The following is a 22,371-nucleotide window of genomic DNA, read 5'->3' as shown; positions in this document are numbered from 1 at the left end:
TAATTAACCTCTCTTTGTCCGTTTCAGGTAAAAAATTTGGTAAATTTTTCGTTTTTAATTACTATGTGTTAAAACCTTTTGCACCAACTTTTGGCGTACGTTAAATCTTGAATCAGAATTTTAATTCAAAACAATATCACTAATTCATGTTAAGGAACAACATAGGTTTAAGTAAAAACATTTTACGATAAGAAATTTGACCAAGAGTTATGTTGTTTTATAAAAGTATAATCAAATATGTTTTTAATTTGTATATTTTTTTTAATCAAATTAACACTTTGTAAACCGTCTAGTATAGTTAAAGATTTTAATACAAAATAATCACTTATTACCAAGATAGTGTCACAAAATAAAGAGATAAACAGAACTTTATTTTACTAAAGGAAACAAAGAAAGAAAACGACAAAAAAGGGACCAAGTAAGAAAAATCCACTCATGTCCATACATATATGGCACAACCTTTATAACAAAAAACATAACCAAAAAAGGAAACTCAGGACATCAAAACTTTTTAAAAGGAACACTAGATGAATATAATACATATATCGCTGTGTAAATAAGCATCAATCAATCGATTGATTCATATGAAATTTCACTACAAGACGAACTAAGTGGAATATAGATCGCTGGATGGATTTCCGAATATATATCTTAGCAACGAACATGTGCCGAAACGAAAAATATAGATAGATATGTTGTGGTATATGTAGAATTAAAGAATGCTTTAATTTATAAAGAATAATATATATAGAAAGTCAAAACCATTGATTATATATGGTTTATGAAAAATGATTGATCTATCTCATCAAAGAAGAGAAATTTCCACAAAGATCATCATTATATTTGCTCTTCATATTATTGGATCTTTAATTGACGAATATGAAAGCTTTGCCAAATTTAAATGCGGCGTTAATTTTATACTCCGTTTTAATGTTCTACTGAAGAGAGAGATATATATATATATGTGTCAAAGACTTTTGTAGTTCATGTATAAACGAGTGGCTCTTAGATCATAGTCGCATCTTAGATATATATAGAATTACAAAAAAAAAACTTGAGAACATGAACTATTTAACTCAGATGCTGCAAATGTAAATAATACAAGAGTAATGATATAAATCAACACATGAAGTCGCGAATTTAAGGGTAAAATCACTAGAAGGCTGATCAAGCCCTAATTGATAACCCTAAAACTCCAGGAAAAAAATAAACCAAACCCTAATTCAACAATACAAGAAACACCCTTAATTAAAAACATATGATTTGATATATCATATAAGTGATATATATATATAATATAATGAACACAAACCAACAAAAGAACAATATGATAACATACATATACGTGGACAACACAAACCGATCGATCAATAGCCCCACAAGTCCTCATCATTTGAATTCTCCGGAGAGTCATCGGACGGTCGAGAATCCATCCACGACGGTGGTGCAAGCATCATCCCTTCCGCCATATTAGCCAGCAAATTAGGCATATTCAAGACTTCGTCTTCGTCCATAAACTCTGTTCCACACCACGACGAAGACCCCGCATCATTGTCTACGTGGCATTCACGCGCCCTCGACTTCGAACTATTACTACTACTCTTCTTCTTCTTTGCCTCTTTCTCCACCTCCCCTTCCTCAGTGCATCCCTTCACTGACGCTGCAGCGGCCGCAGCGGTTCGTATATCCGCTGCAGATGTTGATACGGGAACCGGGTATGACCGGGCGGATTCGGGGAAGTTCAAGACGGCTTCTCTTCCCTTAAGAGCCATAGCAGCTACATCGTAGGCCGCGGCTGCCATCTCTGCCGTGGGGTAAGTCCCAAGCCAGATTCTAGTGGTTTTCTTCGGCTCACGAATCTCAGAAACCCATTTCCCACTTCGGCAACGGATTCCTCTGTACACCGGATCCTTTTTCCGGCTAGCTAAGCCGGAAGCAGACATTGAATTGTTCGTACTATTCCTAGTGTGGTAAGTTTTAAATTGGGGAAGAGAGTTTTCACACGTAGCGAAGAGGATTTGACTTTTCACACATGCGAGGTGGCAAATTAATCAAAGAAGATGAAGAAGTTTTTGGTTAGGAGGGCCATTTGGTAGGATTTGTATCGTGAGTCGTGACCATCAGCCATATATATATAGAATTGAAAAGTAAACAGTTTACATATATATATATATATGTGTGTGTGTGTGTGTGTGACTGTGTGTGTTATATATGTATATACATAAAGATGGATTATAAATTGAATTAGTTAGGGTTTAAACTTAGTGAGAGACTAATGTTTAAATATGAGATGAATCATGAAAGGGTTATTTCACTAATAATTTCTTAAGGCACAGTTGTTATTCTCTTTCACTTTCTCACTTGGGGTTGTCGAAAGTGTGTTGGCTTTTGTTGGGGTTATTCTTGTAATAATAGGTGAGAAAGAATAAAAACTCTAGTTTATAATTTTTGCTGGGTTTAAGAAGATATATTTAGTCTCTTTTTTTTTTTTTTGGGGGATAATTTATCTTGTTTTTACTAGCTAGTTTAGTTACTATATAATCAATGTGAAGAATATATATATTTTTTGAAAACTATTAAACATATATACTTTAATATTTAAGCTATATATGAAGCATAAGCATTGACACATACATATATACTTAAGATGAAGCATACGCATATATTACTTGAAAATGCATATCGAAGCAGGTTCATTTTTTTTGGTGTTAGTTTTCATATTAATTCACTAAGAAAACTTTATCGATGAACGCCAAAAACAAAGTTGATGACATAGACTCATATCCGATTCCGATATACTGTAAGAGGAAACTTACTGAACTAAGGCGTACATAAATTTAGAAAACTCCATATACAGTATTGTTCTTATATAAGAATCAACTATAAACATCACAGTGAAACAAAAATAATAAATATTGGATTAAACATAAAATAGTTAGAAGATAAACCCCAAAACCTATATATAGCCACATTATAAATGCGAAACCACCGGAACGAGAATAAAAAATTAGGGTGAGCTTAGACGAATATTGGCTTGGAAGGAAGTTAAAAACCCAGATCGAGTAGTAAATGCCATCCTGGTGAGAAAGAGAAACATTCATAAAATAAAATGTCAAATAGATGGTGGAACTTGGAATAGTTCAGATCCAACATATGAGGTTATGGTGGATCTTCTTGCTAGTGGATGATCGATAGTATGATATGCTTCTTGGAACCAAATGTCAAAGACGCATTGATATGAACTATCATCGAAGTTTTTGTCACGAGAGATATGAACATGTTGTGTTGAATGAAGTTTTATAAGGTTTAGAACATGTGGTGAAATCTTTACTATGGCTGTAATGGATGAGACATAGATACAGAGATATATTATAGATGCCATAGTGGTGGTGCAATAGTTCAGAAAAAGAGAGTTGACAAAACTAACACAGGGGATAAAGTAGAGCAGACACAATGATTAAGTAGAGCAGAGCTTAAGCAGTACTTGGTGATCGTGCTGACACAGTGATTAACACAAAGCAGAAAAGATAAGGTATTGAATCAAGAACCTTGCAGTTAGATATATCTGAGGATGTATCAAACGTCTGAAGCAGTTCTTGTACTAGTCTGACGTTAATACAGGAAGTAGTACAAGAAGCTGAATGGAAGAGTTTGAGTACAGAAGCTTAAGGCCGACTTGGACAAGCCAAGTGGCGGTTGTTGAGCTGGATGAACATCTTGAATGGAAGATTCAAGATGGGATCATGGAGAGAAACTTTCCTATTTGTTGTAGAATAGGAAATTCCTATTTGTTGTATAATAGGAAAATTGTCAATCATATGGATTGTGCAATTGTTAATCTCCCAATTCCTATTTATTGTATAATAGGAAATTTGCCAACCTTAGGGGTTGGGCAATAGATATAAATACCAAGAGGGCGCTTCATGAAGACTTGCGCGCTTCAAGGTATTCCCAAGAGATGCACACAAGATGTGTGGTGTTGCCCCATCAATAAGATAGAGAGATCTTTTGATGGTTTATTCATCTAGAAAAGAATGATAGGCATAGTAGTGCTCGTATCATATGCAATTGTAATTACTATCTTGTTCTAGTGAATTTGTTCTGGACTAGGTCCGGGGATGTAAGAAAAAACCGAACCCCGTTAACAACGCTTGCGTTATTTACTTTATGCTCATACATACAGAAAGTCGATTGGAACTAGATTTAGCCACAAGTATGCGTTTTCAATTGGTATCAGAGCGGTGCTCGATAGAGATATGTTCTTGTTTTGGGTGTGATTCTGGATTTGTGGCTAGACAAGAAGAATGAGAAGTGAGATCGTGTTTATGCGTATGCTTTGTGAAATTTGAAGAAACGAAGCAAAAGAGAGATACTGTGTCTTAGGGCTATGATGAAAGTTGACGAAATATCAAGTTCAAAAGAAGATTGAGAATCATCGCTTCTTTTGCAGTCAAAAGAAGGAGGAGTTTGAATGAAGAGGATTTCGTATGGTTTTATGAATCGTGATATTTAAGTCATGTGTGAATTTTTTTTTTAAAAACAAGGGACTAACATTGACAGCACGATCTTGCTACCACGAGAGAGGAACGAAGGCGTTAAGTATGAAGCAAGATGCGTGAAGAAGCTCCAGTACGAGAGATGTCAGATGTTAGAAAAAGAAATCTTTTTGGTTGGTGTTTGTTTCAAAGCCCAAGAATCGGAATCAATTGGGAACAAAGCTTCGACATATATCTTGGGTTTGCAAAGTGATGTCACCGGACCGGATAAATAGTGGTCAATCAGAATTGTAAAGCAAGATTTCATCATGAGTTAGAGGAAGAAATCAGAAGTTGAATAGAGAAGCTCATACAGTCAGAGGGTGCTTGATTCAGATTTGATTTTTAATTTGACCATGGGATATATATGCTTTGATGCAACTAACAATAGCTGGAGTTACAACTGATTCTAGTGACACGAAGATAAGGATAAGGTCTTAACTCTCAAAGAATTCACAAACCCTGAAGGAAGAAGCAAGATGTCGATTTTGAAGCACAAGCATAGAACGTGAATAGGTTTTATTTTGTGAGGTGAAAATTTGCTCGTGAAATAGAGTAAGCAATTCGGGAATCCGTCTCAAGCCTTAGTGGAATTATTGGGTACAAATTTGAAACTAAGGAGGAGCTAGGAAGGTCAGTATCTATGTCAGATGAAAGAGGCGAATCTAGTCTTGGTGAAGAGATGAGCTTTGTCGGTCTCGTGTTGAAGCTGTGTGATGGGTCTGTTCCAAAACTTGGTTAAGCTTTGAGATTAGAAGCTGGGCAAATTTTCGTTGGGTTGATTACAAATTACAATAGTAACTAAGCATGGTTTGGTTTCTGATTCGAAAGAGTATTGGATAAAGACGTCACTAGAGAACGTATGTTTGTGAATCGTGATTGACTGATTGCTCACAAAGAAGAGAAGTTGTGCACAAGAGCTTATGAAATCAAAAGTATTGACTGTTTCGGTTGTCAAATTGAGATTTTTCCTTACAGATTAGGTTTCGAATTGAAAAAGCTGCTAGGTCAAAAGTGAAAATTGTTAGCACAAGAACAATTTTGGTTCTGAGTACGCAAAGAAGGTTCAATCGTCCATTCATCATGATGGAGATTTCAGCAGAGCTGCAGAGATGACGTTGAAAATTGCATCAAACTCTTAAGAAAGGTGGTTCTATTATCATGAAAGAAGCTTTAGAAAATACAGGGGTTCAGATCTAAGAATAATAGGAAAAGAAGAGTAACTTGTGTTTCTTGTTGCGGAGATTTCAGTTGGTTTATTTTTGAGGAAGAATATTCAAGTGGAAAGCTTAGAGTGCTCTCTTTTGTCCAGGATGGAGAAGAAAGTTGAGCTTCATAGAAAGAGCTTCGTGAGAAGAAAATAAAGAGCTTGTTCGTATTCTTGTTCAAAGCAAAGGGAAAGGGAGTTTTTGTTCTTGATATGGGTAACAATGGTTCATGACATTGAGAAAGACAGCCTATAGAATATAGTCTTAAGGATATCATTGGTAGTTGTGAAGAAACTGAAGAATGTTAAAAAGAGAGAAAATTTCATGTTTCAAAAACAGTTTCTATATCGGGTTGCTACTTTCTGAGATCAGTTTCCTTGGCTACAGACCTCGGATTCGAGTTTTGAAAGATGTTTTAGAAACTTTAAAGCAAGATCTTTCCATGGATATAAAGATCACCTTCTGATTCCTTGTGGTTTGATGGTAAATCGCTCTCAAAGTTGGCTACTCGCAGGTCTGTTTTGTTTCGGAGCTGTCTTACGAATTTGATCATAACTCGCTAACCGAAAACCCAAATCGTGATCTGTTTCTTCCTGTGACTTCATATGACTGGTTTGGATGTTTTCACCAAGTTTGATAATTTTCTGGGTTGTTTTGCTGCTCCGTTTATGGTCTGCGTCAAGACTGCATCAAGACAGATGATAAAAAGTTTCAGTACAATTCTATGGCGTTCCTGCAAGCCCGAAGAATAAGATAAGGTTTTCCTTAAAATGGACTCTCTCATGTTTTTTTTGTGGTTCTTCGATATATGTTGCTCTAGAGGTTTTAGCGAATAAAAGGTTCTATGGCTGGAAAAGGTGATATGTAGTCTTGTGGAGTTATCTTGTGTTGCTATAGTGGCTCTCCAGATTCATAATCGAAGTGGTATGGTATGGAAGTAAATAAAATCGACATAAATATATTTGGATGTTCTGGTCAGGGGCTTGTTAGAGAAAAGTTTTGTGAGAATGAAAAATCGAGACTCTGCATACTACAAGTGACTGGTGATGTCGTTTCTGAGTTACCACAAGCTGTAGATTGGATAATTACAAGCATATGACTTCAGTTCTAAAAGGTTAACTGCAAATGTCGGAGTTTCTGTTGCAAATTACGGGATTAAGGTTACGAAGATTACTGGTCTCTTAGAGAATGTCTCCCAGGCAGAATATTAGTTGCTTCAAGACAAGAAGTTGTGGAATAAATTCTTGAAGGCTAGTCTGCAGATCATATTTTTAGAGATGATCTCGATTGGTCATGTAAAAATGTATATGTTATTAACAAAGATCATAAGGAAGGTTGTGTGATTGAAGAGATAAAAAGAGAGAGCTGCAGCAATGTGGGAGAAGAAAGAGAAGAGGAGATATGAACTGCATCATCAACCCAGATTAGAGAAGAAAGAAGAAAACAGTTTCGTGATGTTTGTTTGAAGACAACGTTTGATGGATGTCTAGTAATCTGATCAAGCTGAAATTTTGTGAGGAGCTTTGTGATAGTACGGACTTGAGATTCAACGGTTGGATTGAAGTTTTGACGGTTGAATTGCATTTTATTCAAGGATCTTCAGTCTGTTCCGGAATCAGTCTATTAGAAGTTTCAGATTTGACCAGTTTCTGTGGAGACATCAAATGAGCGATCAAATGAACTCAGAATGAAAGAAAATTTTGCATAGACATTCTAGAAGTGTGGAGCTAGTTTCTGATATTGTATGTGGAGTTTGTAAACATAGTCAAAGAATGGCGGTTCAAAGAAGTTAATTCGAAGACTTCTATAATTGTGTTTTTCTTTGCAAAGTTTTGTATGGTGAATGTGAAAGAAGTTTCAGGGATCTTCAGTCTTTGAAGATTATGACTTTTAGTTTTAAAAGGTGGGTATGAATACCAAGTGGAATGAAGCTTATGGACTGTCAAGAAGAAGGTTATGTTTCTAAGTGTCAAATCAGAGAATGTGTGAAGCCTTCATTTGGTGGTGTGAATATTGGCACAAGCTGCAGTTGGAGACAAAGAGTGGATTAATTCCTGATGATGCTTCTGAAAAACACAAATTTCAGTTGTGTTTTTTGGTAAAGGATCTGACTCACTTTTTGGGTAAAGTAAAAGGATTCCATGAAGCATATTTTCTGCAGGTTTTGGGGGAGATGCTGATTAATTTGAAGTACAAAGGCAATACAATTTTGTGGTGGTTGCTATTAAGATGATTTGTTTGAGAAAAGATGGCTCTTGTCATAGGTGAGGAATAGTGTTATTCTCTAAATTGAATGTTTGAAGATTTTGAAGATACAATTATAAGCTTGTGGAAATCACCATGAAGTTGTTAAAGTCAGAGAATTCATAGACAAAGGTCAAGCTTAAAACTCAGAAACTCTCAAGATGTCAAAACCAAATATCATTTGTTTGGAGTTTCGAACACATTGATGCACTCAAGCAAGGGGGAGAAAAACAGAGTTGTTGGTTTGGATATAAGATGTAACGATCAGCTCACAAATATCATTAAAACAGAGGATAGTTGCAGAGCTAAGGTAGTCCAGATGGGAGTGAATATGATATGTTGTTTGTTTTTATCTTAGTTTGCACTCAAGCTGGGGCAGAAGAGAATGTAAAGTCTGATGTGAACTAAGAGCAAAGATTATGGGGGAGTTCTACTAGTGATTAAAGGATGTGCTTGAGTATCAAATTAAGTTAAAAAGGGGGAGAATGAAGATGTTTGATCATACAAGACTATTACATGATGTAACACGAAGCATTGAGTGTGTGCTTGGATTCTAAAATGCAGTCATCAAGGGAGAGATTGAAGATATTATGATGAGTGGTTTTATATGATGCATGGAATTGAAAAGTCAATCATCTAGGGAGAGATTGAGGAGAGATTGAAGATGCAGAGCAGACTAGTTCTAATAGGTGCATGGATTATAAAACTCAATCACCAAGGGAGAGAATGAACATGTTGTGTTGAATGAAGTTTTATAAGGTTTAGAACATGTGGTGAAATCTTTACTAAGTGGCTGTAATGGATGAGACATAGATACAGAGATATATTATAGATGCCATAGTGGTGGTGCAATAGTTCAGAAAAAGAGAGTTGACAAAACTAACACAGGGGATAAAGTAGAGCAGACACAATGATTAAGTAGAGCAGAGCTTAAGCAGTACTTGGTGATCGTGCTGACACAGTGATTAACACAAAGCAGAAAAGATAAGGTATTGAATCAAGAACCTTGCAGTTAGATATATCTGAGGATGTATCAAACGTCTGAAGCAGTTCTTGTACTAGTCCGACGTTAATACAGGAAGTAGTACAAGAAGCTGAATGGAAGAGTTTGAGTACAGAAGCTTAAGGCCGACTTGGACAAGCCAAGTGGCGGTTGTTGAGCTGGATGAACATCTTGAATGGAAGATTCAAGATGGGATCATGGAGAGAAACTTTCCTATTTGTTGTAGAATAGGAAATTCCTATTTGTTGTATAATAGGAAAATTGTCAATCATATGGATTGTGCAATTGTTAATCTCCCAATTCCTATTTGTTGTATAATAGGAAAGTTGCCAACCTTAGGGGTTGAGAATAGATATAAATACTAAGAGGGCGCTTCATGAAGACTTGCGCGCTTCAAGGTATTCTCAAGAGATGCACACAAGATGTGTGGTGTTGCCCCATCAATAAGATATAGAGATATTTTGATGGTTTATTCATCTAGAAAAGAATGATAGGCATAGTAGTGCCCGTATCATATGCAGTCGTAATTACTATCTTGTTATAGTGAATTTGTTTTGGACTAGGTTATGAAAATGTAGGAAAAACCGAATCCCGTTAACAAAGCTTGTATTATTTACTTTATGCTCATACATACATAAAGTCGATAACTAGATTTAGCCACATGTATGCCTTTTCAAGATAGATCATTATGAGGAACTTAGATAATATGTAGTATACGAGTACTGTATTGGTCAACTTTCCAATATATCCTTGTTTAGTGTTTTCTGACTTTCTCTCCCACATCTGAACCCAAGTTTAGTTTGCTTCCCTTATATACAGGATCATAATTTGTTTTTTCTGTTTTTAATGTAATTTTATGGTAAATTGTTTACCTCGATCTTTTCAAGGATCGAATTACCAAAAAATTCAAATTCGTTAACTATGTAAACTCTAGTCAAACCAAAAAATTTTCCTCTTTTAGGTTCAGCAATGTCCAAACATTAATTTAGTTTGGACCTAGTAAACCTAGTAAACAACAAATTTTCCTTTTTTAGGTTCAGCAATGTCCAAACTAAATTGTAGGAAAGTCGATAATTAAACCTGTTGAAACGTAATCTTAATTTACCCATTTCCCCCCCTAAAACTCTGAACAAATTATTTTTTGTACCAACCACTAATAAAGATAATTAATGAATAAGCGGTTTAATAATTTAATAGACACAAAGATTATTATTAGATAGAAAAGAAAAACATTAAAAAAGACAAAAAAAGAAATCCAGTTTTATTTTATCCGGTCGGGTGGATTAAACCGGTTCTTCAAGCATTCTCGTATCTGAAGATTTCAGGGTTTTTGGTCCCATTGCTTCACTCCTTGTTGAAATTTCCTAATCGGAAGTTATTAAAGCTTAAATCTTTTTTGGTTTTTTGTTTTTTGGGTGTGTGAAATTGGTTGTAATGTGCAGCAGAGATTGGTTGGTGCCTGTGAAAGCCGAACAAAGCAAATCAGCACAAAATTCGAAGACGCGGACTCGAGACAATAACGGCAGCGAAGCGATGGCTGCTGATCACTTACCACCGTCTACGACGGAACAAGCCAATGAAGAAGTTGATAACTCGAACCTCACCACTTGTCCTGTTGGATATGACGAGGCCACTAGCGAAGCTTACAGTTAAGTGTATCATTATCATAGATGGCTTTTGCCGATCGAGATTTTCTCATCTTTCTAATAACTAAATATTCTAATTCTTTTGCTTCCACGTACGGTAACTTATTGAATTCCCCTGATATCTCATTCAATCTATGTGTTTCTTGATTAGTGTGTTGGAATCGAAAAATTGGAGATATCCAATGAGTAGTCCGGCTTATGAGTAAATTGTATTGTCGTCTTAGAGATTTAATTAGCAGCATTGTACCGTTTCGTTTCAAGGTAAAGTAGAAACTATCTAGTAATCCGGATTTGATTCAAAGTCTGTCTTGTCTTGGTAGTCAACAAAAGTCATTTGTCAATTTCTTGTAACCAGTTTTTATTTTTGTGCAGAGTCTTTAAATTTCAGTGGTTTACATTACTACTCCCCAGCGTTTTTTGATGAAAAGTTTATAGTCATATTTTGCAAACAATATTTCCTTGTTTTTTATTTGGTGTTTCTCGTTAAACCCGTTTATTCTTGTGTCAAACAGTTCAACGATGGCGCCAGGAGCATATTATGGACTTGGTGCCTACTACTTGAACACAAAGGTAGTAAACTATTTGGATATCAAAAGAATGACTGTGTTATTGGATTGTTTTAAATTGAACTCTTTTTTTTTTTTTTGTTCTGAGTGTTTTTGTTTCAGCTGTCGCTTACTGGAGATGTTGCTACTGATGGTACACTAACTGCGAGAGTGAAAGCGGTTGTAACTGATAAGTTGACTGTGAGGGCAGGTACAAAGGTAACTGTTGCAGCAGATCACTTCTTGAGCATTAGTTGCAACTAGAGATACTGTTAATCGTTCTATGGTGTATATTCGCTTCACAAAATGTGTTTTCTTACAATCTTCTTTTTTCCAGCTAAGAAATGAGTCACGTTTGTCCAAAATGTGTTTTCTTACAATCTTATTATCTCTGTTTGAAGATTTGGCTATCTTTGTGATTTAACGTTTTGATGAATAGTTTCTTTAACTTAATTTCTTTTGTCTCACATTTCTATAGGCTCTAAACTGCAGAGCTCAATTTCAACTCGGGAACAATGGTCTAACTGCAGCAACATATATCCAGATAAATTTGCTACACTTAGTTCTGTTCTAAGTTTTCTCAACTCTTTCTCATTTGATTTAATGCCACTATTATTAATTGTTTCTGTATTGTTTAATTAGTATTTGCAAATTCTTTGTATACACAAATACTGAAAAAATTAAGTACTTGGTCTATAAAAAGATTATGGCAACAGCCAATAATACGTCAAGTCAATAACAATTAGCTCACAATTAGTACAAAAGAAAAAGAAATGACTGTTCATATTTTACTGTAAAAGTTGTTCTTTTGATTACTGATAGTAGTTTTCAATACGGCGTGTGACACCCTGTCTATCTTTGGGTGGTGAGGTCTTTTGCACCAATGTGCCTCAAAAGTCCGGTGTAGGTACGAGACTGATAAGATGGTAATGTTTCTTCTAAGTCACTCTATTAGACAGCTTACAACCCCAATACGTAGAAAGTATCATATTAAGAACTTTTCTTTACTAATAGGTTGCATCTGGGCAGTTCTTAACACTGGTAATGTATTTATGACCTATGTTCATAAGATTTCAAAGAAGGTAATTGGACGTTCGCATTTAATTTTCTCTTTAAGCTCGCTCGATGTGATAATAATAATCATGACAGATAATAATATGTATCTTTCTGCTCATAATCAGGTTTCACTCGCCACTGATTTTGCGTACAATTGCTTTTCAAGAGATGTTAAAGCTGGTGTTGGATATGACTGCAATTCTAAACAGGTAAATATTGCTATTTATTTTTATAGATTTTAATGGAATGGAAAACAATGTCTTCTGTAAATCCGTTTAAATTCTAATAATAGTGAGCTTTTGTTTCAGTCTCGTGTCCAGGGAAAAATTGATTCTAACGGTGTTGTATCTGCACTTCTTGGAAAGGAATTATATGTGGGACTCGAGTGTCTTCTTTCTGCAAATTTGGATCATAAGAACAAGAAGGATTACAAGCTTGGTTTGAGCTTAGCATATGGCTCACCAGTCACCACTCTCTTCGTGAAATAGTTACTAACTCTTTCTAAGGAATATTTATTTGTCAACTCTTTGCTTTAGTTGTATATATTTATATTTTTTAACTAGACTAATATAAGTAGATCATGCGTACGAGTGATTATGTTATATTATAGAAATTTGATTACTTATTTAGCACTCACAATTATAGAAGAAGCTGTGCATTTAGCGAATAATGTTGGAGTCCATTTCAGATTTCAGTATTCACCACAATTATTTTTTAAAATTCAATGAAGTGATCAAAACGCAGACACAGTCTAGAGAACTGATTAATATAATTATATAAGATACGTTAATTAGAATAATAACACTATTAAACGGTCATTAAACAAACAAATGTTGATTTAATCATGAAATAGTAGTACCGGTACAAGACAACCGGTACCGAAACAAACAAATTGTTTATTTCGTCAACAACTAAATAATGGAATGGAAGCAGAGGAGGATAAAGATAACCGGTTTGATATAAACCGTCTCTTTAAGCCGGTTATAGAAGCATATCGACGAACACAGTCATCTGATTTTGAGAGATTTTAGGTTTACCAATTCCATTGCTTCCTCCATGAAATTAGAAGCTGATACATACACTCATTTTTATTTTTATTAAGAGCTTTCAAATTCTATAGTTTTGGGTCATGAAGGGATTGGTTCAGACACGTCGTCTTCTTCTTCTAGAGAGAGCAGGTACTCCAAGAACTCATGTTTTCTCGTCTTGTTGCGGACGAGACTATTCTGGTTTCAGCGATAGGAATCTTTCTTATAAAGAGAGATTGAGAAGTGGGCTTGCTGATATCAAGGCAGAGGATGCTGTTGATCTCTTTCAATCCATGATTAGGTCTCGTCCTCTTCCCACTGTCACTGATTTCAATAGATTGTCTAGTGCCGTTGCCAGAACAAAGCAGTATGATCTCGTTCTAGCTCTCTCCAAGCAGATGGAGCTGATTGGGATTGCGTATGACTTGTACTCTCTCAATATTGTCATCAATTGTTTCTGTCGGCGTGGTAGAGTTTGTTTCGCTTATTCTGTTTTGGGGAAGATCCTGAAACTTGGGTATGAGCCTGACACAGTCACTTTTTCAACTCTGATTAACGGATTATGTCTCGAGGGCCGAGTTTCCGAAGCGGTGGGGTTAGTTGATCGAATGGTAGAAATGAGACATACACCCGATCTCATTACCATTAACACTCTGGTTAATGGACTTTGTCTCAAAGGTAAAGTGTCTGAAGCTGTGGTTTTGATAGATCGAATGATTGAAAATGGCTGTCAACCCGATGAAGTTACATATGGACCGGTTTTAAATGTAATGTGCAAGTCCGGGAAAACTGCCTTGGCAATGGAGTTGCTCAGAAAGATGGAAGAAAGAAAGATCAAGCTTAATGTAGTCCATTACAGTATCATCATCGATGGTCTTTGTAAAGACGAAAACCTCGACGATGCACTCAACCTTTTCAACGAAATGGAAGTGAAAGGTTTTAAAGCAGATGTTATTACCTACACCACTCTCATTAGAGGCTTTTGTAATGATGGTAGATGGGATGATGGTGCGCAGTTGCTCAGGGATATGATCACAAGGAGAATCGCCCCCAACGTTGTCACATTCAACTCTTTGATTGATAGTTTTGTGAAAGAGGGAAAACTTCTAGAGGCCGAAGAACTGTACAAGGAGATGATTCGACGAGGTATATCTCCTACTACTATTACATATACTTCTTTGATAGATGGGTTTTGCAAGGAGAACCGCCTAGACGAGGCAAACCAGATGCTGGATCTGATGATTAGCAAAGAGTGTGATCCTGATATTGTGACTTACGGTATTCTCATAAATGGATATTGTAAGGCTGAGCGGGTCGATGATGGTTTTGAATTGTTCCGCAAAATGTCCCTGAGAGGAGTGGTTGCTAATACAGTTACTTATAGCACTCTAATCCAAGGGTTTTGTCAATCGGGAAAAGTTGAGGTTGCTAAAGAACTCTTCCAAGCGATGGTTTCTCGTCGTGTTCCTCCTAATATCGTGACTTATTCTATTTTGCTGGATGGGTTGTGTGACAATGGGGAACTAGAAAAAGCAATGGAAATTTTTGAAAAAATGCAGAAGAGTAAGATGGAACTTGATATTGGTATCTATAACATCATCATTCACGGGATGTGCAATGATAGTAAGGTAGATGATGCTTGGGATTTATTCAGTAGTCTACCTCTTAGAGGAGTGAAGGCCGATGTTAAGACATACAACATACTATCTGAACTCATTGAAGACTTGAAAAGGGGAGGGTTCGCTGCTGATGCGTCCACTATAAAGATGGTTATGGATATGTTATCGGATGGTAGATTGAACAAAAGCTTTTTGGATAGGCTATCGTGAATGCCTACGAGAAAGCCCTGGTTTGTTCTGTTTCATCTAAACCCATAACAGAGTAGTAGTAATTAGCTATGAACAATTTAGTTTCTGTTCTAATGTAACTGATTGATGTTTATAATGAATAGTTCCTCCTCCTGGACATGTTTCAGATCCAAAGAAGGACAACTCATAGGGTTGTTCGTTATCTTTGTTTCTTTAGTTTGCAGTGAAGTTCGAAACAGTTAAGAGTTCTCTTGCTTCTAATAGAATCGCAGAACAAAGAGAGTTTTGTGAAATGATTTTCTTATTTTCTCAATCGTAACAAACTTTACAAAACTGTGATATATCCGTTGAAATAAACTAAACCGGATCTAAACTAAACTGGAAATCAATTGTATTTAAGTTAACCAATCTTATGTACCAACTACTCTCTAATACCCCCCCTCAAGATGGCGAGGAGTAGATGTTGATGACTCCCATCTTGCGCATAATCTCTTGAAAAGGAATCGGATGGAGAGCCTTTGTCAAAACATCAGCTAGTTGATGGTTGGTCCGAACAAACATTGTTTTAAGAATTCCATCTTCAATAGCTTCACGGACCTTGTGGCAGTCGAACTCAATATGTTTTGTTCGTTCGTGGTAAACAGAGTTGCTGGCGATGTAAAGAGCTGCTGTGTTATCACAATATAGATAAGCCGGAAGTGGAAAGGGAACCCTCAAAGCCTTCAATATATATGTGAACCATAACAACTCCTTGGTGATCATACTCATCGCACGGCACTCTGACTCAGCAGAACTCATCGAGACCACCTGCTGCTTCTTAGATTTCCACGAGACCAAAGATTGACCAATGAATATAGCATAGCCAGTATGAGATCGTCCATTATCAGGACAACCGCCCCAGTCTGCATCTGAGAAACCTCGAAGAGAAAAATCATGATCTTTCCCATAGAACAGACCCTGGCCAATCGTACCCTTCAAATACCTCAAGATCTTATGTACTGCTGTGAGATGAAATTTCCTTGGAGCTGCAGAGTATTGAGCCAGTTTTGATACAGCATAAGAGATGTCTGGTCTAGTAATAGTCAGATACTGCAACTTCCCAATGAGCCTCCTGTATTGTTTGCTATCTGGAATAAGTGCAGTCTCAGCTGCAGATAACTTCTTAAATGGTTTATTGACAACCTTCACTGCATCAATACACTCTGTATCCAAAATTTCTTCATCAGCTTGCACAGTAGACTTTGCAAGGTTAGCTTCAGCTTTCCGTTCCGATAAACCAGTTGAAGACATCTGCAAATCAGGTTTCATAGGAATAGGAGAAGGTTTACAATCAGAAAAACCTGTAGCTTCCAGAAAATCGAGCACATACTTCCTTTGACTAAGAGTAATCCCTTCATCATTCCTTGCGATTTCAATACCGAGAAAGAACTTTGGAGTACCAAGATCTCTCAGTTGAAAAACGGAACCCAATTGATCCCGTAAAGCACAAGCTGCATCAGCATTAGTACTAGCAATCAATATGTCATCCACATACACTACAACTACCAGAAACTGATCACCTGTTTCTTTCACAAACAAAGTGTGTTCTCCATGGCATGTTTCAAAACCAAAACTCTTTAGAGTTGATTTAAACTTGAGAAACCACTGCCGAGATGCCTGTTTAAGCCCATAAATTGACTTATGTAATCGACACACTGCATTTGCTGGTACTGTTTCTCCTAGTATCTCTTCATAACCTGGTGGCAACTTCATGTAAATTTCCTCATCAAGGTCACCATTCAAGAATGCATTTGAAATGTCCAATTGGTGTAAGGACCATTGCATCTTGGGTGCGAGAGAAATAATCATCTTGACTGTTGTCAGTTTAGCAACCGGTGAAAAAGTGTCACTAAAATCAATTCCCTCTTGCTGAGTATACCCTTTAGCCACCAATCTTGCTTTATATCTTTCAATACTGCCATTTGCATGGTATTTTATTGTGAAAATCCATTTTCAACCTACAGCAACTTTACCATGTGGTAAATCACTCACACTCCAAGTTCCAGTCCTTATAAAAGCTCCAATCTCTTTTCCACAAGCATCAACCCACACCTTATCAAGCCTAGCTTCTGAATATCTTTGCGGTATCTTCGCTTTAGTGACGATATTAGTGAAGGCATAGAAAGGCTCAGATAGATAAGAATAAGAGATATAATTTGCTAATGGATAAGGGAAAGTATTTTTGTGATTACTATTAGTAAGAGTATTGTTATTATAACAATGAAAGTCCTGTAAGTGGGAAGGCAGTTTTCTCTGCCGAGTTGGTTTAAGTTCAGAAGGAACAGAAACCATGGAAGATGACTCATCAGAATTGTGAGGAGCATCAGAAGATGGTTGCACTAAAGGCGATTGTCCATCATTGATTTGCACAGGAAGAGAAAAATGAGGAAAGAAAGTCTTTGCATCATCTGAGATTGTAGATGATGCAAAAGGAAAAATATCCTCATAGAATATGACATGTCGAGAAACAGAAACTGAGTATGTCTCTATGTCTAGTAGCTTGTAGCCCTTAAAACCTGAAGGATAACCTAGAAAAACACAAGCTCTAGCCCTAGGATCAAACTTAGTTCTAGACTTAGGAGAAGTAGAACAATAACATAAACAACCAAAGCTCTTAAGAGAATGATAATTTGGAATTTCTGATGTTAAGCGTTCTAGAGGAGTCTTATTGTCTATAACAGGGGAAGGTAATCTATTTATTAAGAAAACTGCAGTTAACACACAATCCCCCCAATATTCTAAAGGTATACCAGACTGAAACATAAGAGCCCTAGCTACATTCAACAGATGCTGATGTTTCTGTTCTACAACTGAATTTTGTTCAGGGGTTTCAGGACATGAATGAAAAGACTTAATTCCTTTTTGCAAATACAATTCAGTAAATTTCAATTCATTAGCATTATCAGATCTAACAGAACAAACCTTAGTGTTATATTGAGTCTCAACCATTGTTATAAAATCAGGAAAAACATGTAAGACATCAGATTTTTGTTTAAGCATATATAACCAGGTAGCTCTACTATAATCATCAACAATTGTCAGGAAATATCTATAGCCATCTACTGTAGGGACAGAAAAAGGACCCCAAGTATCTATGTGAAGCAATTCAAAAGGTTTATTACGCATGTGATTCATAGATTTGAAAGGTAAATGTTTCTGTTTTGAAAGATGACATATACGACAATGATGAGAATTCTTATTTATAGTTTTCTTTGGTAACAACAAAATATCAGAAAGAGACTCTATTTTAGAAACAGAAGGATGTCCTAATCTTTGATGCCAAATATTAGAATCTACTTTTTGAATAGAACAGACAGACTTACCAGGAAAAGTTGAAGACGACAGATTAACAAGCTTTTTATCAAGACTCAAAACATATAGATTTGCAACTTGACTACCTCTTCCAATCATTACCTCCTGAGTAAGAGCCTGAATGCAACAATCATCAGAAGTAAAAACCACTTTAGACTTCAATGTTTTAGTAACAACACTTACACTCAACAGATTAAATTTGAATTCAGGAATGTATAACACATTATAAAGACCTAAAGCATCTGTGAGTTGAATGTAACCAGTCCCTTCTATTTTAACTGTTTGGCCATTAGGAAGTCTAACATAAGTTCTTTCTAAGGCTTGGTATTCTACATACATCTCCCTCTCATGAGTAACATGATGACTAGCACCTGAATCTATGACCCAAGCTCTAAAAGACAACTCAGTTTCATGAGGTATAGATGAAGTTAACATGTCATAATAGGTGAGATCATAAAGAGAAAGGAAAGTACCAGTCATCTGGGAGATGGTTGGTACAGAATTTGAAGTTGAAGCTATGGCTTTGTCCGGGCAGGCAGTGACACTAGTGGATTGGAGTTTAGAGCTCAAATAAGAAATCATGTGTTGAATCTGATCTTTGGACATATCTTCTTCTTTCTCTTCATGGCAATTCTCCTTTTCACCATAAAATTGATCAGCATTTGTCAAGTTGGTACTTCCCATAAACGTGTTCTTCTTAGCCCTTGGATGACCAGGTGGATAACCATGGACTTTGTAGCACTTATCCACTGTGTGTCCCAAACGAGAGCAATGTGAACATTTCGGTTTCTGAAAGTTCCCTTGAGCCATCAAGATCTGATTCGGTTCTGATTGAACTGTTTGAGTCTGAAAAGCAGAAGGAGTCACCAATGGTTTTCTGTTTCCAACAACACGTTGACTCTCATCCTGATCCAAGATATTATATATTTCACTCAACCCCGGCAATGGCTTCATGTTTAAGATCTGACCTCGAATATTGTTGAAATTATCATTCAACCCCATAAGAAACTGAATCACTCGACTGACCTCCACTTCTGCAAGTAATTCTTTCACCTGATCACAATCACACTTCTTAACTGTTCGAGACCTAGTGTTGCAAAGTTGTTCCCACAATGTCTTCTTCTTAGTAAAGTAAGTGGACAGATCAAGGTCTCCTTGCTTAAGCGTAATCATAGCCTGCTCCAGTTGGTATTTCCTTGGTAGATTGTTCACTCGAAACCTAGTAAACAAGTCATTCCACATTTCAACAGCATCTTGATAGTAAAGAATGTTATCATAAATCTCCTTATTGACGACATTTAGGATCCACGACTTCACCATACTGTTACATCTACTCCATATCTTGAAATCAAAATCACTTTCACTTGGTCTCAACATAGATCCATCGATAAAGCAAAGCTTATTCTTAGCCTCTAAACTTATCTTCATCGCTATAGACCAGCTATTGTAATTTGATCCATCTAAGACATGAGCAACGATCGTTAAACCTGGGTGATCGGAGGATTGGAGATTGAAAGGATTATCCGACGGTTCCGATAGGCGCGACATCGATCCTTGAGTTCCGTATCCCTCCGATCGCTGAGAACGTTGCGATTTCCCAAATCCAAGCTCAGGTTCTTCATAGATCGCCGATTCACGAGTAATCTTGGCTGCGGATCCATCGAATTCTGGCGTAACACTTCTACTCTTCAATTTTCCCCCTTTTCGCACCATTTTCTTCAAATCAAAGCTTCGGTAGGTCAATCGAAGAAGATGAAGATGATTGATCGGTGTAAGTTGAAGGAATCGAAAGAAATCGAAGGTGAAATCACCAGATTTTGCGGAAACTAAGCTCTGATACCATAATAGAATCACAGAACAAAGAGAGTTTTGTGAAATAATTTTCTTATTTTCTCAATCGTAACAAACTTTACAAAACTGTGATATATCCGTTGAAATAAACTAAACCGGATCTAAACTAAACCGGAAATCAATTGTATTTAAGTTAACCAATCTTATGTACCAACTACTCTCTAATAGCTTCTTCTTTATATTTGAAAACTCGATAGTGCTCTCTTGCTTCCTCTTCAAAACTTGAAGATCGGAATCCAGATTGTTTCTTTTTGCTTCGCAGTATTAGTAACTGAAAATCAAAGAAGCAAATGTACATTTGTGAAGGTAAGTTTTTCGTATTAATAGTGCTTAGTGAGAGATTAATTAATGCTTTATATGAGACGAATGGTGAAATGGTTAATTTCATTAGTTACATTTTTTCTTTTCACTTTCAAATTACTAGAGGTGTTTTGGCAAGGATTACTTTAGAATAACATAAGAACTATAAATTTACACATTGGTTTCTTATTTCTTGACGTAGTAATTTAGTGTCGCTGAAATAAAGTTTATCGTTTTATAGAGACTAGGTTTATAGTCCAAAAAAAAAGAGGTTTAATTAGTAAGCTCCGGCAAATTATTAATACACGGAATATACATATAATTTGCCTATAATAGTACAATGTACATTAATTAAATGTGTTCACATATTCTTAAGTTCCGAAAGAGAAAAATAAAAGATGAAAGAAGAACACACGCAACTGACACTCACGAGACAGCATGAAGCCTTAACTATTGGGCAACCAACATGTCTCTTTGTCTCTAATTCTTACATTTTATTTCAACGCTTTTTTCCTTCAAAATGTCAACATCATCGTCACTTATCAACGCTTTTACAACTCAAATGAATTCATTTAAAAATTATCGAAATTGTGATAAACTTGGATGTTAATAAATTACTAGATAATAACCCGTGTTGTTGCACGGAGAGTGAAATTTTTGTTTGACTTATTACATTTATAAATATATTTATTTATTATATTATTTAAATTTATATTGGTTTGAATTCATCAAGTTAATGAAAATTTAAAAAGTAATCGTTTCACCAAAAATTTTAGATTGACATGATGACAAATCTGGATAGAATGTGAACTGAATTAGTGTTCGTTATCGTTAGATTTTTATCAAAATCATGAACTATCAAATCAGATAAAAAATCACAGAAAACTAAAATTACATGAACCGGATAGTTTAAATAAAATTGTTAACCCGATCAAACCCGTCCGGTAAGCCATCCTGTAACGGATTTAAATATATTGAGCCGCAAAATGTCTTTGCATTCGTCCCGCTTGAATTTGTGAGATCCGCGTGGGTTACACATGCATTTCAGTAAATTATTTTTTCTAATATATAAAGTATATTTAAAGCTTAAACTTAATTAATACTAATAAAGTTATGTGATAAAGTTTTTAAAAATGACACATTTGTTTTTTTTCAAAACACAATGACATAGTTGTAAATAATAAATCTAAATAAGACTAAATAGCTAAATATGTCTCGACCTCTCTGGCGACGACACATCAGCTTTTTCAAAAGTGTGCTTTTCTATTAATATATAAGGGATTTTAATAAATTTCCATATATACATCACATCATTGTCGATGTTTTTTGTTTGTTTAAACTGAACGTTCAATGTGGTAATTTATTATCTTCTGTTTAGTACTAAATTTTGATTTTTTTTCTTTTTCTTCTTTCATAATTTTATTTATCAAAAAAAAAATATAATAAAATTATATATATATATATGTTTTGTAGTGAGATGATTAAGTATACATAGATTTACAAGCTGATTTTCCTCCGTAGAGTAGTCTTAGAGGGGGTATTAAACTTGATATTCTTAGGATTTGGTAGGATTTTAAAATTGTAGAATTCTGAAAGATTTTAAGAGATTTGATAGTGTTTTAGAGTTGTTCTATCAAAAAAAAGGAAAATAAAATGTGATTTTATGAGATTCTATTAGATTCTATGAGATTTTAGTAAACTTTGAATGATTTTAAAAATATTTTATAACACCAAAAAAAGAAAACTCTATACCATAACATAACTATTACATAAAGCAGAATTTGCCCCAAATACAT

General features: G+C 35.6%; 4 protein-coding genes and 1 pseudogene across 6 annotated transcripts; 3 read left to right on the top strand and 2 right to left on the bottom strand.

The window, feature by feature from the left end:
- Positions 1 to 1,013: 1,013 nt before the first annotated feature.
- On the bottom strand, positions 1,014 to 2,318 carry LOC104739912 (ethylene-responsive transcription factor ERF027 pseudogene; annotated as a pseudogene). The gene has a single exon (XR_015579523.1). The product of XR_015579523.1 is annotated as an ethylene-responsive transcription factor ERF027 pseudogene (transcript).
- Positions 2,319 to 10,208: 7,890 nt separating this feature from the next.
- Positions 10,209 to 11,917, top strand: LOC104739911 (mitochondrial import receptor subunit TOM40-1). Of its 2 annotated transcripts, XM_019235992.2 has the most exons (5): positions 10,289 to 10,638; positions 10,788 to 10,897; positions 11,149 to 11,206; positions 11,305 to 11,400; positions 11,660 to 11,917. In XM_019235992.2, the coding sequence occupies exons 3-5, from the start codon at positions 11,156 to 11,158 to the stop codon at positions 11,753 to 11,755; spliced, it is 243 nt and encodes an 80-aa protein (XP_019091537.1). In that variant the 5' UTR covers positions 10,289 to 10,638; positions 10,788 to 10,897; positions 11,149 to 11,155; the 3' UTR covers positions 11,756 to 11,917. The 2 variants fall into 2 exon arrangements, with proteins under 2 accessions (XP_019091536.1, XP_019091537.1); XM_019235991.2 differs by lacking the exon at positions 10,788 to 10,897 and having other exon boundaries at positions 10,209 to 10,638.
- A 50-nt stretch (positions 11,918 to 11,967) lies between these two features.
- Positions 11,968 to 12,796, top strand: LOC104739908 (mitochondrial import receptor subunit TOM40-1-like). The gene is made up of 4 exons (XM_010460388.3): positions 11,968 to 12,107; positions 12,196 to 12,263; positions 12,363 to 12,446; positions 12,546 to 12,796. Exons 2-4 carry the CDS (start codon positions 12,234 to 12,236, stop codon positions 12,723 to 12,725), a joined length of 294 nt encoding a protein of 97 aa, XP_010458690.1. The 5' UTR covers positions 11,968 to 12,107; positions 12,196 to 12,233; the 3' UTR covers positions 12,726 to 12,796.
- Positions 12,797 to 13,256: 460 nt separating this feature from the next.
- LOC147927860 (uncharacterized) lies at positions 13,257 to 15,322 on the top strand. The gene has a single exon (XM_087484457.1). It carries the CDS (start codon positions 13,367 to 13,369, stop codon positions 15,092 to 15,094), a length of 1,728 nt encoding a protein of 575 aa, XP_087340583.1. The 5' UTR covers positions 13,257 to 13,366; the 3' UTR covers positions 15,095 to 15,322.
- A 3,184-nt stretch (positions 15,323 to 18,506) lies between these two features.
- Positions 18,507 to 20,137, bottom strand: LOC147927859 (uncharacterized). Its single transcript, XM_087483435.1, has 2 exons — positions 18,898 to 20,137; positions 18,507 to 18,541 (listed from the first exon to the last, which is right to left on the bottom strand). The coding sequence occupies exons 1-2, from the start codon at positions 20,135 to 20,137 to the stop codon at positions 18,507 to 18,509; spliced, it is 1,275 nt and encodes a 424-aa protein (XP_087339561.1).
- Positions 20,138 to 22,371: the final 2,234 nt, after the last annotated feature.

This window comes from Camelina sativa, chromosome 14, assembly GCF_030686135.1.
Source record: "Camelina sativa cultivar CO46 ecotype springtype chromosome 14, ASM3068613v1".
In the NCBI taxonomy this organism is placed as follows: domain Eukaryota; kingdom Viridiplantae; phylum Streptophyta; class Magnoliopsida; order Brassicales; family Brassicaceae; genus Camelina; species Camelina sativa.
The sequence above is the reverse complement of the archived record's forward strand: the minus strand, read 5'-3'. Positions and strand labels throughout refer to the sequence as shown.

Bases quoted from the DNA above. Each gene is read 5' to 3' on its own strand.
- LOC104739911 (XM_019235991.2), top strand. From the start codon at position 11,156: ATGGCGCCAGGAGCATATTATGGACTTGGTGCCTACTACTTGAACACA. The intron at 11,207-11,304 runs GTAGTAAACTAT...TTTTTGTTTCAG, and splicing joins CCTACTACTTGAACACAAAG to CTGTCGCTTACTGGAGATGT. The intron at 11,401-11,659 runs GTAACTGTTGCA...ACATTTCTATAG, and splicing joins CTGTGAGGGCAGGTACAAAG to GCTCTAAACTGCAGAGCTCA.
- LOC147927860 (XM_087484457.1), top strand. From the start codon at position 13,367: ATGAAGGGATTGGTTCAGACACGTCGTCTTCTTCTTCTAGAGAGAGCA.
- LOC147927859 (XM_087483435.1), bottom strand. From the start codon at position 20,137: ATGGTGCGAAAAGGGGGAAAATTGAAGAGTAGAAGTGTTACGCCAGAA. The intron at 18,542-18,897 runs GTACTTTCCTTT...TGTTGCATTCAG, and splicing joins AACCATCTCCCAGATGACTG to GCTCTTACTCAGGAGGTAAT.
- LOC104739908 (XM_010460388.3), top strand. From the start codon at position 12,234: ATGACCTATGTTCATAAGATTTCAAAGAAG. The intron at 12,264-12,362 runs GTAATTGGACGT...GCTCATAATCAG, and splicing joins TTCATAAGATTTCAAAGAAG to GTTTCACTCGCCACTGATTT. The intron at 12,447-12,545 runs GTAAATATTGCT...CTTTTGTTTCAG, and splicing joins ATGACTGCAATTCTAAACAG to TCTCGTGTCCAGGGAAAAAT.